This window comes from Podarcis pityusensis (genome assembly GCF_964106645.2).
Source record: "Podarcis pityusensis genome assembly, chromosome: 3".
Lineage (NCBI taxonomy): Eukaryota > Metazoa > Chordata > Lepidosauria > Squamata > Lacertidae > Podarcis > Podarcis pityusensis.
The window spans coordinates 8,638,792-8,654,372 of record NC_138026.1 but is presented as its reverse complement, the minus strand read 5'-3'; the positions used below and the strand labels follow the sequence as shown (position 1 = coordinate 8,654,372).

Here is a 15,581-nt window from a genome sequence, read left to right as displayed (position 1 = left end):
TATAGAACATTTTCACTTAAAAATAAGTGTGCCCTTTCATTCCCCTTCCAGAAAGCAAATGGAAGGACTTGTCTCTAGATAGCAGCTCAAGCTTCCAAGCAAATCTCTAGAAACGGCCAATTGTCATCTTTTTCTGCACCAGTTGGCAACAATGTATTCTGTTCTGAATCTTGGATGCACATAAACTGCTTGCACATGAGTGGAGGATGTTCCCACACCAGTGGCTAAGTGAAACTACAGATCAGGACTCTCAGTACACCTTTAGCTAAAGTATATGTTTTCTTTAGAATAGCCAAATGAACTGACTTCTACATGGGCGTAAAGCAATAATATCGGATAGCAATCAGTCTGTTCAAATGTTTTTTACTACATGGAATTTGGAAGACCAAATATTTAGAGGCTAGCCCTGAAATGTATTACAAATGTTTGGGGTTTTTTTGTAATTTAAGAATTGTTATTGCCAGTTGCAAAAGGCATGCAAACTGTAACAGTTTCCTTGTGAAGAGCTTTTGATTCCAGAAGCAAAAATACCTTCCTAAAATACCTTTCTGTCATCTGCACAGGTTGCCAACTTGGCCTGTTCTATCTCAAATAACGAAGAAGGTGTGAAATTAGTCCACATGTCAGCAAGCCAGCTTGAAGCCCTCTGTCCTCAGGTAAATTATGGATGGACCTATGAATTCTATAGTCTAATTCTGTATGAAATGTGGGGAGCGTAAATATATTTTTAGTGTGTATAATAATATTTTGCCTGCTAAAATCAACACAGTAGGGTAGGTGGTTTTTCAGATCGTAAAGAAAAGTTATTGTAGTCTCTTAAAATAAAGCATAAGCCAGAGGTAGCTTTAAAGCTATTAACATAAAATATTCTGGTGAGTTGTTCCATCAGTGGTAAATAATATCCTCTGTCATCTGTTTCTCTATTGAGCAAAGGGGTAATGTGTGCCTGACATTACTCCATTGTTTAGATGTTGGAAGAAAAACAAAATTGCAAAAAGATGTGTTCATGACATTGTTATTTAAGTCAGTTGAGCATGTGCAGACTCTGTGCCAATCCCAAACATATCTAGATCTAAATTAGGGGAGGGGAACCCTCAGTCTTCCTTGCTTTTTCTTCATACTGAGAGCTGCTGTAACGTAAAAGTTAATCAGGAAAATCCCCAGTTTGATTATTGTCATTAATTAACTCAAGGGAACCTTAACCAAAACAGCTGTAGCCTCTGTTCCCACTCCCCCCAGTCAAAAAAACCCTACTGATTTGTCAGTTTTGCAGAATGTAGTTCATATTTAGTACATCAAGTCTGAAAATTTGTAAATTCATAGTGTGTTTTTAAAAAATGCCTTGCGTTACAGGTAATAAATGCAGCTTTGGCTTTGGCTGCCAAGCCACAAAGTAAGCTAGCTCAAGAAAACATGGAGATGTTTAAAGAACAGTGGGAAAAGCAAGTTCGTGTGCTTACAGATGCTGTGGATGACATCACTTCCATTGATGACTTCCTGGCAGTATCAGGTAACGGGCTGCAGAATGCTAAGATTTCTTTTACGTTTAGCTTTATTGTTTATCCTGCTACAGTGGCACTGGAATATCCTTTGGAATTCTGTGAACAGCACTGTTGGTTTGCTGCAACAAAGAATGTAATATGGTAGCAGCTGACTCAAGTAAGCAGAAGCTTTTGTAGGCAAGAGTCTACAGCATTTAGCTTGTGCACATTTATCTTTAATAGGGTTGCCATAAGTCCTGGACATACCTGGAATACTGCAGTTGGAAGGAGTGTTCAGGGCGGAAACCTTTGAAATATGGCAGCCCTATCTTGAAGTTCTTGGCAAAAAACAAAGCAGTAGACATATGGGGTAAAAATACAGACAGTCCACTTGACATTGAACCCCATATGTTTTGACTATACACAATTTTGACGTTAGGCGTGATCCCTGGAACGTAACCCCTGCATAAGTTGCAGGCCTACTGGATTTCATCAGTTGCGGGAGGTAAATGAAAATGGATGGTGAAGATTTTGATATATAAATATAGAAGAGGTGTAGATATACTCTTATCAGTCCTGTGGGAGGAGAACTTGCCTTACAATGTGAGAGTAATATATATATATATATATATATATATATATATATATATATATGGAAAACCTATATTGTACAGTCAGTAGCATTGCCAACAATATATACATCTCCCCCATATTTGTGGTGTACATGGAACAGTACTTCCTTAACATCTGTTATCCAATAAACATTTTCTACTGTTCTGGAAATTCCTGTTTGCATTACGTGCACACAATACAATAAGGTGACAATCATTATGGTTTGTTGCTGTTGAATGATAACAGTTTTGTACAAAAGAGCGAAGTTTATTGTATAAATTATTGTAGATTGCTGGGAGACTAGTCTGTTTTAGGCTGCTTGACTTATTTGCTGGCATAATTGTTTGGATAAATGGATAGAAGATACAAGGTATGCCAGCTTTAATTTGCATGTTATTTCCTTTCAGGCAGCATTTTGAATACTTTATTTTATTAATCACACGGCTTGCAGCTAGGTTTAGTGTATTACTTTTTAAAATAAAATGTCTGACTACCTCAAGCACTTTAGAGATAGCAATCACCAGTCATTTACGGTTGGTGTTCAGCATGTAAATAAAGAAGTATACCAGGTCACTAGAACAGCTCTTGTCTTCAGCTATAGCTATGTTGTGTTAGAATGTCAGGCTTGCACTAAAGCAGATGTCTAACATTACCAACAGGTTAAAGGGACTGTAGCGGAGCACTCCTTAACAGACATTTCTTTTCCTGTAAACCTCACCTCCATGAGATGAAGTTTTCTTAAAAGCCCTGCATTTCCTCAATCCAAATTTTAGAAAGTACTGCGAGCATATGCAAAAACACAGAAGCCCTCACTGCTGTTTCTACTTCTCTGGATCTCAGGCTGGTAGTGGAAGTGCAAAATATGCCACTGGGCTGCCTCACTCCTTCCATGTATGGAGCTGCTGTAGACAATGAGGTGTTGAAAATGTATGCTGTGTGAGTTTGGAGCCGTTGGCCACATTTCCCACACACGCAACTTGCAATCCAGCCTAACTGCAGATTTCAGCAGTAGTTACTATTTATTATCTTACTACTGCCAAGCTAAGCTGCCTACAACTGCAGCCTTTACTTCACTCGGGCTGTGGAGGACAGTCTGTCCTACCCCCTTCTGCTCCCGAAAGGCTTTCTCACTGTAATATAGCCTTTCCTTCCATTAATAATTAGTTCCTTTATTTATTTATTTTGTTAACAGCGCTCTATAAAGATCTTTCCTAAAAGCATTGGCCTGGGTGGAAGGGACAGACACTTTAGCCAATGACAGAGTGAAGCTGAGGAGGTTGGAACCTGGTGCTGCACATCCACTTTCACTGGATTCAGTCTCTGGATTTTATACTGTGCTAAGAATCCCCTATCCTAACTGTTCTGCACCCCCAGCTTCTTAATTTTTATTCTGCATTCACTCACTTGCTCTTTGCTGAATAATGTTTGTTACATAGCTAATGGCTGCATAAAGTTGCTCTCCAATGGTGCCATTTAAAAGACAGTGGAAACTTGAAACAAGCAGTTTGCAAAGGCTATGTGTGGTGGCCTGGCTACCGCTTTGTATACTTCTGATTAACATTAGACTATTTCAGAATGGCTTAATGTCAAGAATAGGAACATGTTGGAGGATTTGGAATGAGGGGTAAATGTCAAAAGGAAGAAGAAAAATCTTTCTTGTAGTACATGTCTCACTTTTCCATAAAGGAGCATACCGCTTCAGTGCAAACATTTAATACCTTCAGTGCCACCTGGAAAATTGAGTACCATAAAGCGTGAAATTGTCAGAGCTGCCTGAGGAACATGGACAAATTATTGCCAATGAGAACTTGAGCATCTTCATCTTTCTTGGGCTTCAGAAAGATCTTTTGTTTCCTGAAGAAGTAGATGTAGAAAAGTGAAAAGCATTCTCTTCCCATCAAATCATTAAGAATGTTCTTGGGTATTTGATTTTGTCTGCAGCTCTCACTTTGTTGTCCGATTTGATCTATAAAACTTTTTATAAGAGAGGTGCTGGAACCTGTGGCCCTTGGCTTGGTTTTCTGCAGGTGTGGGGAACCTAGAGGGAAGAGAGCAGGAAGGAGAACAGAATGGGATAACCTGAGGGAAAGAGACAGTGGAGCCCTCTGCAAGTGATCTGCCCCCAGCAACTATCACTGAGGGAATGGGGTTCTCAACAGGATGGGGGAAGGAATTAAAGTTTCCCACCGCTGTTTCAGAATGTTGATTGAAATGTGACTTATTTCATGTCCGTATTGCAAATAAAATAGACTTTGAACAGGTGAATGATTACAATTTCCTTCAGTCATGAAATGGGGGTATAGGGGATTTTTTCTTAATTGAATTTTTTCTTAATTGCTGCATTTTGTACTCATCACATAACAACAAAAGACTTGGATTTTTCACAGTCTTGACCAATCCCCCTCACCCTCCGCACTGATGCTGTTATACACCAACCTAGGGCAGAATGTTAATTTTGAATTCTATTCTGTTCTATTTTACTACCAGAGAATCATATTCTGGAAGATGTAAACAAATGTGTCATTGCTCTCCAAGAAAAAGATGTTGATGGCTTAGATCGCACTGCTGGTGCAATTCGTGGTCGTGCAGCTAGAGTAATTCATGTTGTCACTTCTGAAATGGATAATTATGAACCTGGAGTGTATACAGAAAAGGTTCTGGAGGCAACAAAGCTGCTGTCAAACACAGGTAAGATAAACTACCTCATCAGGCTTTTAATTTCAGATACTTACCCTGTTCAGTGCTTTCTGCTTACAACTTTGTGTTGGTAGGTACAGCAAATTTATTAACTGTTTAAACCTCAGTGCTAAATCTAGTGTTTTGCTGGAATATTTGCTTGAAATGTGGGTCTTTTTATCCATAGCATTGTTCTGTAAGCCCCATGCTAAGTACAGATGATAATAGCTGTCATGGGGACCTGAGAGTCTTCAGATGTTGTTGAACTACAAGTTCCACCAGTCCAAGTCAACATCCCATCCCTGGGATATAATCACTGAGAAATTACTGGCTTGCAATACTAAAATTCATGTCCTAATAGAACAAGTTTGCTCTCTTGAAAGAAAAAAATGTAAAGTCACAGATGAGAGCTAAGCGGGACTGTAATTGGTAAATTTAAAATGTCATTAATTTTAACGTACACACTCAATACATTTCTGGTCTGGAAGCAAGTTTGATACTCTGTTGAACTGTAAAATGCAAACCAGAAGGAATTTTTTATGACCATTCTGTCCATGTGTAAAACCACAGCAGACAATTACTTCATTTTGACCTTGAATTAAAATGAAGTAATCATAAAATCAATATCATCATTCTGAGGGATTTCTTAGTGCCATATGACTACTATATTCAGTCCTAGAGCACTATGAACAGTGCTGTGTTTGTGCTAGTTAGTAGCTTGAGCTTAAAATAATTCGCCAATGCATCTTGGTTCAGAGCCGCAGTATAGTGCATAGGATGTTGCAGAATTTAACTTCATTTTTTTTATTTAGGCTAAATGTGCTAGTTTTTAATTGTTTGAAAGATTTTCTTAAAGGTTGTAATCAATGGAGTTTTCCTTCTAACATATGAAAGGAGAATTCAATTCATCTACAAATGTGACTTCACAGGTTAATTGTGTAAATCGTAAAATCTGGTGCCAGATTAAATCTTTCTGCCACTACTGCAGTCAAATCTGGCTCTGGTGTGGCTGTGCTTGTCCTGGAAATGGAAGCAAGAAAAGAGCAGGATACCGGCTGCCCCACTGTACGAAATGCTGTGCCTTTCCACCTGGTATACAACCCAAGAGGGCTGGAGGCCTCCTGGATAGAGCCCAAAGTTTGTGCCCCATTTACTGAGTTGGATTGAGTTTGAGCTACTGAAGCGCATCTTAATAGTTTTGCCAATGAACTGAATGTGGCATTGATTCTACCATCAAACGTCTCTGGTGGTGCTGATGACAGATAAGCCAGAATCCTTCTGGCAGACTGATTACAGTGGTACCTCTAGTTGCGTGCCCCTCTGGATACGTATCCTTCGGGTTACACACACGGCAAACCTGGAAGTATTTTTTCGGGTTTCGCCGTGCATGCATGCGCACTGTGAATGCACAGAACAGGCACCTCTGGTTGCGAAAACCTCGGGATCCAACCGGAGCTCCGGAATGGATCCTATCTGTAACCAGAGGTACCACTGTAGTTCCATTTTGCTCCAACACCAAGTTCCTGTATCACTATCCTGCATTCCTCTTCTGCAATGATGATCTTGGTAACGCACAGTACATTTGGGGTCAGCGTTTTTAATGCTTCATTGCAGATCACTGTGGCCACTTAAAATTCCCTTAGTTACCATCATCAACATCATGTATTTGTATGTTGCATTTCCATAGTAAACTATGCTGAAGGGAGCTCACAACGTGGAGAATAATAACTTGATGAAAACGTTTTCTTAAGAAATACTCAATAAAATTATATAATTAATTATAAGGTCTAACAACAAAATACAAAAGCATGATTATGAAAATACAATGGATCCCCAAAATTAAACCTTGGCCCCAACAGCAGCCCCAGAACACCCCCCCCCCCCGATAGTCTCTAAGCATCCTGAGCAGCATACTTTTCTGGACTGACAGCAAGAAGGTCCCCGGTACCTTCAGCAACTACTTTGGTCTGGACCCCACACCCCCAGGCCAGGTGGAAATTGACCAGCAAAGCAGAGAGCATGTCTAGCCAGGACTCAGGGCAAGAAATGCAAAATTGAATATATGTTATTTTATAAAGCATTAAAGGATCTTTATAAGTATCAATTTGACCTCTTATTTGGGAAAGTATTTATTTCACCGTGCTCTTCCTCCTCCTGTAGCAAAGGTGTTAGGCTCACCACTGAGGCCATATGTGAGAACTTGTAATCTAATCCTGCATTTGTTGCACTGACAGACTCCATTTTCTTGCTCATGTTTTTGTCACACTAACGGCATCTTAACAAATTAGCATTCTTTATATGGCCCAACAAAATAACTTTTATTAGCAGCCATAGAATTGTAGAGTTGGAAGGTGATCGCCAGGGTCATCTAGACCAACCTCTTGCAACGCAGGAATCCTTTCTAGAGCCAGCTCTGGACAGGTGGAAGCAAACCACCAACCTTCTGGTGAACGCACCGACCTGTTTATTAATGGCATTTGTATACCACCCGGCAACTCAGGTTTTCTGAGTGGTCAGCATCACCATCATCATGTCTCATGGCAAAACCTTTTCATATGTACACGTTTCAAATGCATAATACAATTAATGTACAAAACTAGCATGAATGTAGTCACATCCCCACCTTTCTTAAGTGTCTGTCCTGTGTGTATTGTTTGCCCTTTGTAGGGATACGATTAGGAAATCTGAATGTGTGTGATTTGTAACATTTCAATGAAAGAACAGTTGTATCAGTAATGTTTGTGGATTAAAAAACTGCATTTCAGTACTGTGTTACTGCAGAATCTGCGTGCTAAGAGCCACAAATTTTATTGTATTCTGGTAAGCGGAATGTTTTTTTCCCCTGTGTTCTTTAGTTATGCCACGTTTTACTGAACAAGTAGAAGCTGCTGTAGAAGCACTGAGTTCTGACCCTGCTCAACCAATGGATGAAAATGAATTCATTGATGCTTCTCGGTTGGTATACGATGGAATTCGTGACATCAGAAAAGCAGTGCTGATGATCAGAGTGAGTCAGCCTTTATTTCCTTAAAATAGCATTCACTGGTTTTCTCAAACACATTTTTATTAAACAATAGGGCAGAACAATAGCACTAAGAGTGTCTGTATAAAATATACACACACGCATTCTAAATTTATACAGCTGCTTCACAGCATAAGCCCTCTGGGCAGCTCTCAAGGTATATATAACAATTAAAATACAAAATGAAACAGTAAATGCTGTTCAACTAAAAACACATGACACGGATTAAATCTTAAATACTGCTTATACCCCTAAATCCACCCATTACCTGCGATTTTTTATGGGATCTTGTTTATATATTATGTAAACAATTGTGATCACTTCCCAAATGTTTTAACCGTGATAGGTCATTATGACAGTTAAAAGACATATCAGACACAAATAAAGTCAAGTCCTTCTTTGGAGGTCTTTAAGCAGAGGCTTGACAACCATATGTCAGGAGTGCTCTGATGGTGTTTCCTGCTTGGCAGGGGGTTGGACTCGATGGCCCTTGTGGTCTCTTCCGATTGTATGATTCTAAGTCACAGTTAATGTCACACATTTGTTTTTAGTTCATTAATGCTTTCATAACTGGCTACTACAGTATGCTTTATGTGTAGCTGTCATTTGGCAAGCATTCAAAAGCTACAACTGGTCCAGAATATGGTAACCTATTCCTTTTATCATAATATACAGGTGAAACTCGGAAAATTAGAATATTGTGGGAAAGTTCATCTATTTCAGTAATTCAACTTAAAAAGTGAAACTAATATATGAGATAGACTCATGACATGCAAAGCGAGATATGCCAAGCCTTTATTTGTTATAATTGTGATGTTTACTGAAATAAATGAACTTTTCCACAATATTCTAATTTTCCGAGTTTCACCTGTATACTTTGCTTTTTAAGAATTCAGAAACAACTTGCATCAGTATGCAGCAATCACAGTAAGACAATATCAGAACATAAATTCATTGGGATGCTTCTTACAGGACAATTGATGCTGGTGCCTCTGATTAGAGGAGCACAGTGGTGTGGAAACCTAACATTTCTTAGACTGCATTACCTAATTGTTGGCTCTCTAATGTCAGTTGGCCCAAATTTGGGGGAGCGGGGGCGCTGAAGGTTCTTGACCCCTGCTTTAGACATATATGTGATTTGTGTTCAGATCAAGTATCTTTGTGCTAGAAATATCTCTTTAGGAGTAGTACGACCACCTACCTATTTTCGTTCTTCCCCTGAAAAGTTTTTAATTATTTAGCTGAAAGATATTTTAAGTTTTTATCTTGTTATGTGATTCTGTACATGTATTTAACACTCTTAATTTACTACAGCTGCTTTGAAACTTTTAAGAGTCAGATAAATAGCTTTAGGATTGACGACACAGAATAGAACTGTCAAGGCTAAGATAAAAAAGCAGGTTTTGATAGGCTCTTAGGTCACAGCAGGGGGAATAAATCTAAGAAAACCCTATAACGTTAGGATTACATCTAGTGCTCCAGGAAGCAAATTCAAAAGACAGCCTGTTTGCTACTTCAATTTTACCAAATGCAGAAACTCAAACTCTAATGAATCAGTAGACTATTAAGTTAAAAGTGTGTCTCGTCTTCTTGGGCCTGTGTTGAAAAGTTCTTTTATTGAAAGCTTCACATTTCAATCTAAAATGCAAATTGGAAAGATGGTAGAAAGCTTTAAGCAAGTATAAGAATGAATCACAAATATTGGAAATTTTAACTAATCCCGTTCATTAATTATCAACATTTAAATGTAAAGCATGATAATGTTAAGCATTTGTGTATACCTTGAATTAAGCCAATACGTACTGAGAATGTAAAAGCTAGGTGGAGAAACCTTTTTTATCTAACAAAGATTAAACTACAGGACAACTGATGGCAGATCTTCATTTCCTCATGTTATGTGTATTAAAATAGGGATCTAGATTACAGGGGCTTTAAAATTACAATGACCTGCTGTGACATTACCACATTGGCATCACTTGTATTCCAAGGCAGAGATTGGCATGCATTTCCAGATGAGATTATGAGGGTTGCTTCATGTAATACTTCCCCAACTTCTTTTTTCCATTCTATGTTCCTGTAATTCAAATAGAATATATACTTTCCCCAAAAGTTGTATCAGTACTGGAGAGAAAAAATAACATGAGCCAAACCTGAAAATTGAAATATTGCACCTTGTCTCAGCAGCTGTAGATTCTTTTGTTAGAGCTTGCTTCATACCTATTTGCTCCCCTGCTGCAAGTATTCCAGTTTTTAGACACACACACACCAGTGACAGATTTGGGTACTATGGCACCCTGTACAAGGCCACAGTACGCGCCCCCAGCCCTCACACTGCCTTCCCAAAGGTGAGTAAGGAGGCACCTGGCTTTGGGAAGGAGGTACGAGAATGCTGGCAGAGTCTTAGAACCCCTCCTGCTTCCTTCCCAAAGCTGGGAAAATGCTAACTGGGCTTTGGGAAGGGAGGATTCTAGGACCCTTTCAAAGTCTCACACCTCCTTCCCAAAGCCTAGCTTTGGAGTTTCTTATAAGTGTTGTGAATCCTGTTTTAGTTGTCTTCAACAAAAAATGTGAAGGAGGCTTAATCTTGGAGTATCAGTTAATGAAGCTGGTGGGCACGATGCTCTGCAGTTTAACATGTGCATCCCAAATCAGTTGTCCACAGTTTTTAAAATATTTATTTAAAACATTTATATTCAATCTCCCCATCAAATTATCTACAGGATGCTTTAAATGTCATAAGCCGTACATTTAGCACATGTGGTGGTACCATTTCTAACTGCTTATCTGTAAACCACAAAATGTGAAAATTCATTCATGTTTAGTTTTAAAGCTTTTAAATTAGATGCATTCCAGAGGGAATAACCCCAGAGATGTTAGTTCACTGAATTGCTCTTGACTTTTTGTATTTTTGTTTTCCCAGACTCCTGAAGAACTGGATGATTCAGACTTTGAGACAGAAGACTTTGATGTTAGAAGCCGAACAAGCGTTCAGACTGAAGATGACCAACTTATTGCAGGCCAAAGTGCAAGAGTAAGGCAAACTGTTCCAAATCTCGCTGAACATATGCAGAATATTTGATCATACTTTAATCAAGAGGCTAGCATTCCTCTCTGCTTCTGCATTTTAGGGGGGGGGGGGAGTGTTTCAAGGGTTAGAAGTGTATTACCTTTTTATTGTCTTACCCCATAACATTGTCTTAACGTCCCTCTTTCTCCAACCATCATCTTCCTTCTTTTCTGCTTTGGGGAAGGAAGTAGAATCAAAACGGAAAGAAAAGGTTGCCAATGGGGCAGTCCATATTGGATCAGAACATGACATATCCAAGTGCCCTGTTCAACTGTCCAGCTCCACCCCCTCATATCACTCCCTCTGCTATCCTCATCCTTAGTTGCTTCTCCCCTCTGATGCATGTACTTTCCTCCTGCCACACTAGTTAATCCCTAGCCTTAAGATAATTTTACCCAAAGATCATGAACTCTTCTGGCCCTATCCTTTCAGCTATCCCAGTGAGTTCATAAACCTATATTCAAACCCATGAGTCTTAGCTGTTTGTCAATCATTATGTAATCTGATAAATGGCATTTCTTTTCCTGTTTTACCTTTCCTTCTGCCCCACATTTTGTAATAGAACCACAGACCTAATAGACAAGATTGTCAGATAAGAACATCTAATCTGATAACTGCATTAGAATTCCCTTTAATAGCCAAGGATAAGTTTATTTCTTTGCTTATAGGTTATATTTACATCCTGCCTTTCCTGCAAGGTGGAATACTTGGTTCTCTCCCCACCCACCCACACACACTTTATCCTCATGGCAACCCTGAAGGTTAGCCAAGGCTGAGAAATGGTGACTTAATCAAGGCCACTCCAGCAAGATATTTAGCAGAGAGGGGATTTGAACCTATATCTCCCAAATCCGAGTCCAACATTCAACCACTGCACTACATTGACTCTTCACTAATTAGAATGTACCACTTAGGACTATTTTGTTCTGCTGCCAGCATATAAAGTGCTGCCACTTGACACCATTATATTTGGTCTCAACTCTCTCCCTCGTCTTTATTACAGCATTTATTTTCTCCTTGTATTATGCCACCTCAACCTTTTTTCTTCAGATTTCACATTCCTTTACTTTTCCTAAGATTGCATGGCTTCCCAAACTACGTATTTATTCTGAACTCTTTCCAGTTCCTCTTCAGGTTTCTTTTAAATGACGGATACCAAAATTGAATGTAATACTTCAATAATTGGATTAGCTTCTGTGTTGCAACCAAATAGCCCTTCATATGTATATTTTATGCTAAACGTCAAACTTGGCAACTGTCTTCCTTACAAAATTGTAGCAGACCAGAGGTAATTCTTGCCAAGCGCCATTGGTAATTTCTAAGTTTTCTGTGTGTACGTGCATGCAGTGTGTTTGCACAGAACACTACCAGAATAATTAAAGGAGATGCTTAAATTCAAGTGGCACTGCTCCAAGGAGGACATGCCAGCACACTACTTGAAACTGCAGGTGGGCTATTTGTTTGTGAATAAACATGCCTTTTCAAGCCAGGCACCCTGGGTTATCCTGTTGTTTCACACAGCCCAACAGTGGTCTAGCTCTGTTATAATTTGCTTTCACTTGGTGAAATAGCCCTACAATTTTGTCTGTAGACAGTGTGTGTTTAAACTTCCAAAATTCAATCCTAGATTAATTTGGAACATCATGATCTGGTAATTACGTAGGATGTGTTCTTGCTTCAAAGCTTTGCTTCTGAGCACTCTTGAACAATATTCAAGAGGTTGTTCTTGACAATAAACATAAATTTAATTTCTAGCTATCTACCTGAAGGTAGGTGAACTCTACAGCAGTGATTCTATAATGGTGTGAACCACCTTGCTGTAAAGGCTATTGTACTCTACAAAGAGAAAAGGAGGAAAAAAGAAAGAAGGCACCTTCAGGATGCTAGCAATTTCCTCTCAGCAGGACTTCAGAAATCAGCCTTTTATCAGTGACTTTCTTTCCCAATAGTCTGTACTACTAATGGTAGATAATTCACATAGGTGCAAGATATGGATCAAGATGGAAATAAATGTTCCTCTCATCCTTTCAGATATAATTTGATTCTGCCCCTATGAATTAGTTGGCTAGTGAAAATAACCTGAAAAGCCACCTTGCCAATGAATGGAAGTAATTATATGTGGAACCATTCTTCTTTCCAGGCTATCATGGCTCAACTCCCTCAGGAGCAAAAAGCAAAAATCGCTGAACAAGTTGCCAGCTTCCAGGAAGAAAAGAGTAAATTGGATGCTGAAGTGTCCAAATGGGATGATAGTGGTAATGATATCATTGTTCTGGCAAAACAGATGTGCATGATTATGATGGAAATGACAGATTTTACCAGGTAAGGATTCCTTATTGACATGCCATCTAAATAAGCATTTTGGGGGCAACTTTATTTCATATCCTTTGTCCAACAAGGCTCTGTTAGATTTACATTAGTTCCTAAATGCTATTGACTGACCCGACTAGTATTGTCTGTTTTCAATCTGGCTTTAGCCCTTGCTTTGGTACTGAAACTGCCTTTGTCAGCCTGCAGGGTGGTGATTAGCGTAGAGAGAGGGGGGACTGATTCTCCTGGATCTCCCAGCAGCTTTTGTTAACATCAACCATGGGATCCTCTCAAGATCCTGTCCAAGTTATATGTGCATAGTACTTTTCTGCTGTGGTTCTATTCGTGCCTAGGTTACCACTTCCAGGAGGTGGTGCTGGGGGGTTTCTGCTCTGTTTCATGGCCCCTTGTCTCATAGGGTTCCATCTCATCCCCCATGCCGTTTAGCATCTACACAAAGCCACTGAATGAGATCATCCAGGGAGGGAGGGATAAAACGTAGATTATGGAAGTGCTTTATCAGTGCCTGGCAATGGTAATGGGATGAGAGCCAAAAGGCTGAAGCTCAATCCAGACCAGATTGAGGTTCTGCTAGTGCATGGTTCATCTGCCCAGATCAATTGTAGTTCACCCTGTCCTTGAGGATGTTGCACTCCCTCCTAATGGACCAGGTTCATCACTTGAGGGCACCTGTCTTTGTATCTAGAGGTGTGTCATGAGACACTTTTTACCATCTTAGGCTAGAGCTCTCTATGGGGGGCAGAGAGAGACTGGCTTCAATGATCCGAGTCTGGGTCATTTGTATTACTACAGTGGCTTGTATCCAGTGAAGTGCTGTTAGTGCAAGCATTTCACCTTGTGCACCAATACTTCCTTTTCCTGTGTGCCTGTGCAAATTTGTTTTGGGTTCCCCCCCCCAAAAAAAAAAACCACACACATTTCAGAGCAGATAGTTGGGAGCATGGGTGGAGTTAGAAAGAGATGGTTCTCTTGCTTGGGCAGAAGTCCTTGCACTAACAATTTCATTTGGAAACAACCCAGTGTGATGTGTGTGGGCCTGCTTTTAAAAACGGTGAGAAGCTTTAGTTGGTACAGAATATAGGTACAATAATACACACTGGAACTGGGTATTCTGAATATAATATGCTTGTACCTTGCCATCTCCCCTGACTCATGTTCCTCATTTCGTGCCCAATTCAAAGAACTGGTTTTGACCTTTAAAATCCTCCTTGGCTTGAGACCTCAGTATCTGGAAGATTACCTCTTCCCTACACTTTGAAATCATTATCCATGGCCCTTCTCTAAATGTCCTCTACAACTGGGGAATGCCATGTGGTTTTGAGAGGGCCTTTCCGTTATTTGTCCTTTCAGTAGCAGTTGGATACCTTTTTATTGTCCCCGGCCTTTTAAACTATAATGTGGGTTTGATACTGCCTTAGCTGTGTGGATTTTTTCCCCTCTGTCCTCTTTAGAATTTTAGTGCTGCAAAGTCTCTACTTTAATGTAGTCTTTCTGGTTTTCATTGGCTATGTTTCATTTTATTCTCTTTGATTCTGGCAAGCTATCCAGAGATCTTCTGCTGTAGGGTGCTGTATAAATTGTAGAAATAAATAATAAATGTCTGAATAACTAAAGCTCTCTCCAGCACATGCATTGCTGAACATAATTTCAACATTATTTTGGAAATCCCACATTTTGTGAAGATTAAAATGTAACTTCCTACATTGATTATCTATGATGCATACATGGAGATTCCAGGAAACTGCATAGAAATTGTGTTCAATTTGTGATCTGTATTCTGAAAAACTGGGCCAAAATGATATTTATTTTAAAATAGAGGACAATAAATAAGGTTTCATAGTACTTAAATATTAAGCAGAGAAGGGTGTTTTGTTTTGTTTTGCATATTGCAATAATGTAATGATCTGACACTTGAAATTAGTTGACTTTTGGTTTATTTTTATTATAGGTTAATGACTGTTTTCCAAAGAGTATAGGAGTGTCCAAGAGTTTGGGCCTGCCTTGTTTGTTTGCAGAGATTTAGATAGGATTGTATATATACGCATAGATACATATGATCCCACCAACCTGTAAAAGATCCTCTTTTTGTGAAAGTGGCGGGGTCTGTGTTCAAGAAATGCAAATGCAGTCTCCTCAGATACTCAGAACTACCTGCACAATTCTTTGGTTCCTTCCAATATGTAGTATGATACAGAACTATGTGAAGAACCTGGTTCACAAGTTTTACCTTTTTAGATCTGAAACATACTGTACATTAATAATATGAAGCAATCTTTTACAGTGTGCTTTAGTGCCACATTAGGGCAGCCTAGTTGTAGCCATTCTTGTACAGCTGGAGAGAATTGAGAAACAAAGATGTCCTTGATTTGTGTTCCTGATTCTAATGGACAAA

General features: G+C 39.3%; 1 protein-coding gene across 4 annotated transcripts in view; it reads left to right on the top strand.

Annotated features, from left to right (window-relative positions):
- Positions 1–15,581, top strand: part of CTNNA1 (catenin alpha 1) — a 65,622-nt gene that overhangs the window by 41,275 nt on the left and 8,766 nt on the right. For all 4 annotated transcript variants that reach the window (XM_080999040.1, XM_080999041.1, XM_080999039.1 and 1 more), the window contains exons 10-15: positions 564–656; positions 1,354–1,510; positions 4,581–4,781; positions 7,625–7,776; positions 10,712–10,822; positions 12,999–13,180. In XM_080999040.1, coding sequence (XP_080855166.1) covers positions 564–656; positions 1,354–1,510; positions 4,581–4,781; positions 7,625–7,776; positions 10,712–10,822; positions 12,999–13,180 — 896 coding nt within the window. The remainder of the gene's footprint in view (positions 1–563; positions 657–1,353; positions 1,511–4,580; positions 4,782–7,624; positions 7,777–10,711; positions 10,823–12,998; positions 13,181–15,581) is intronic.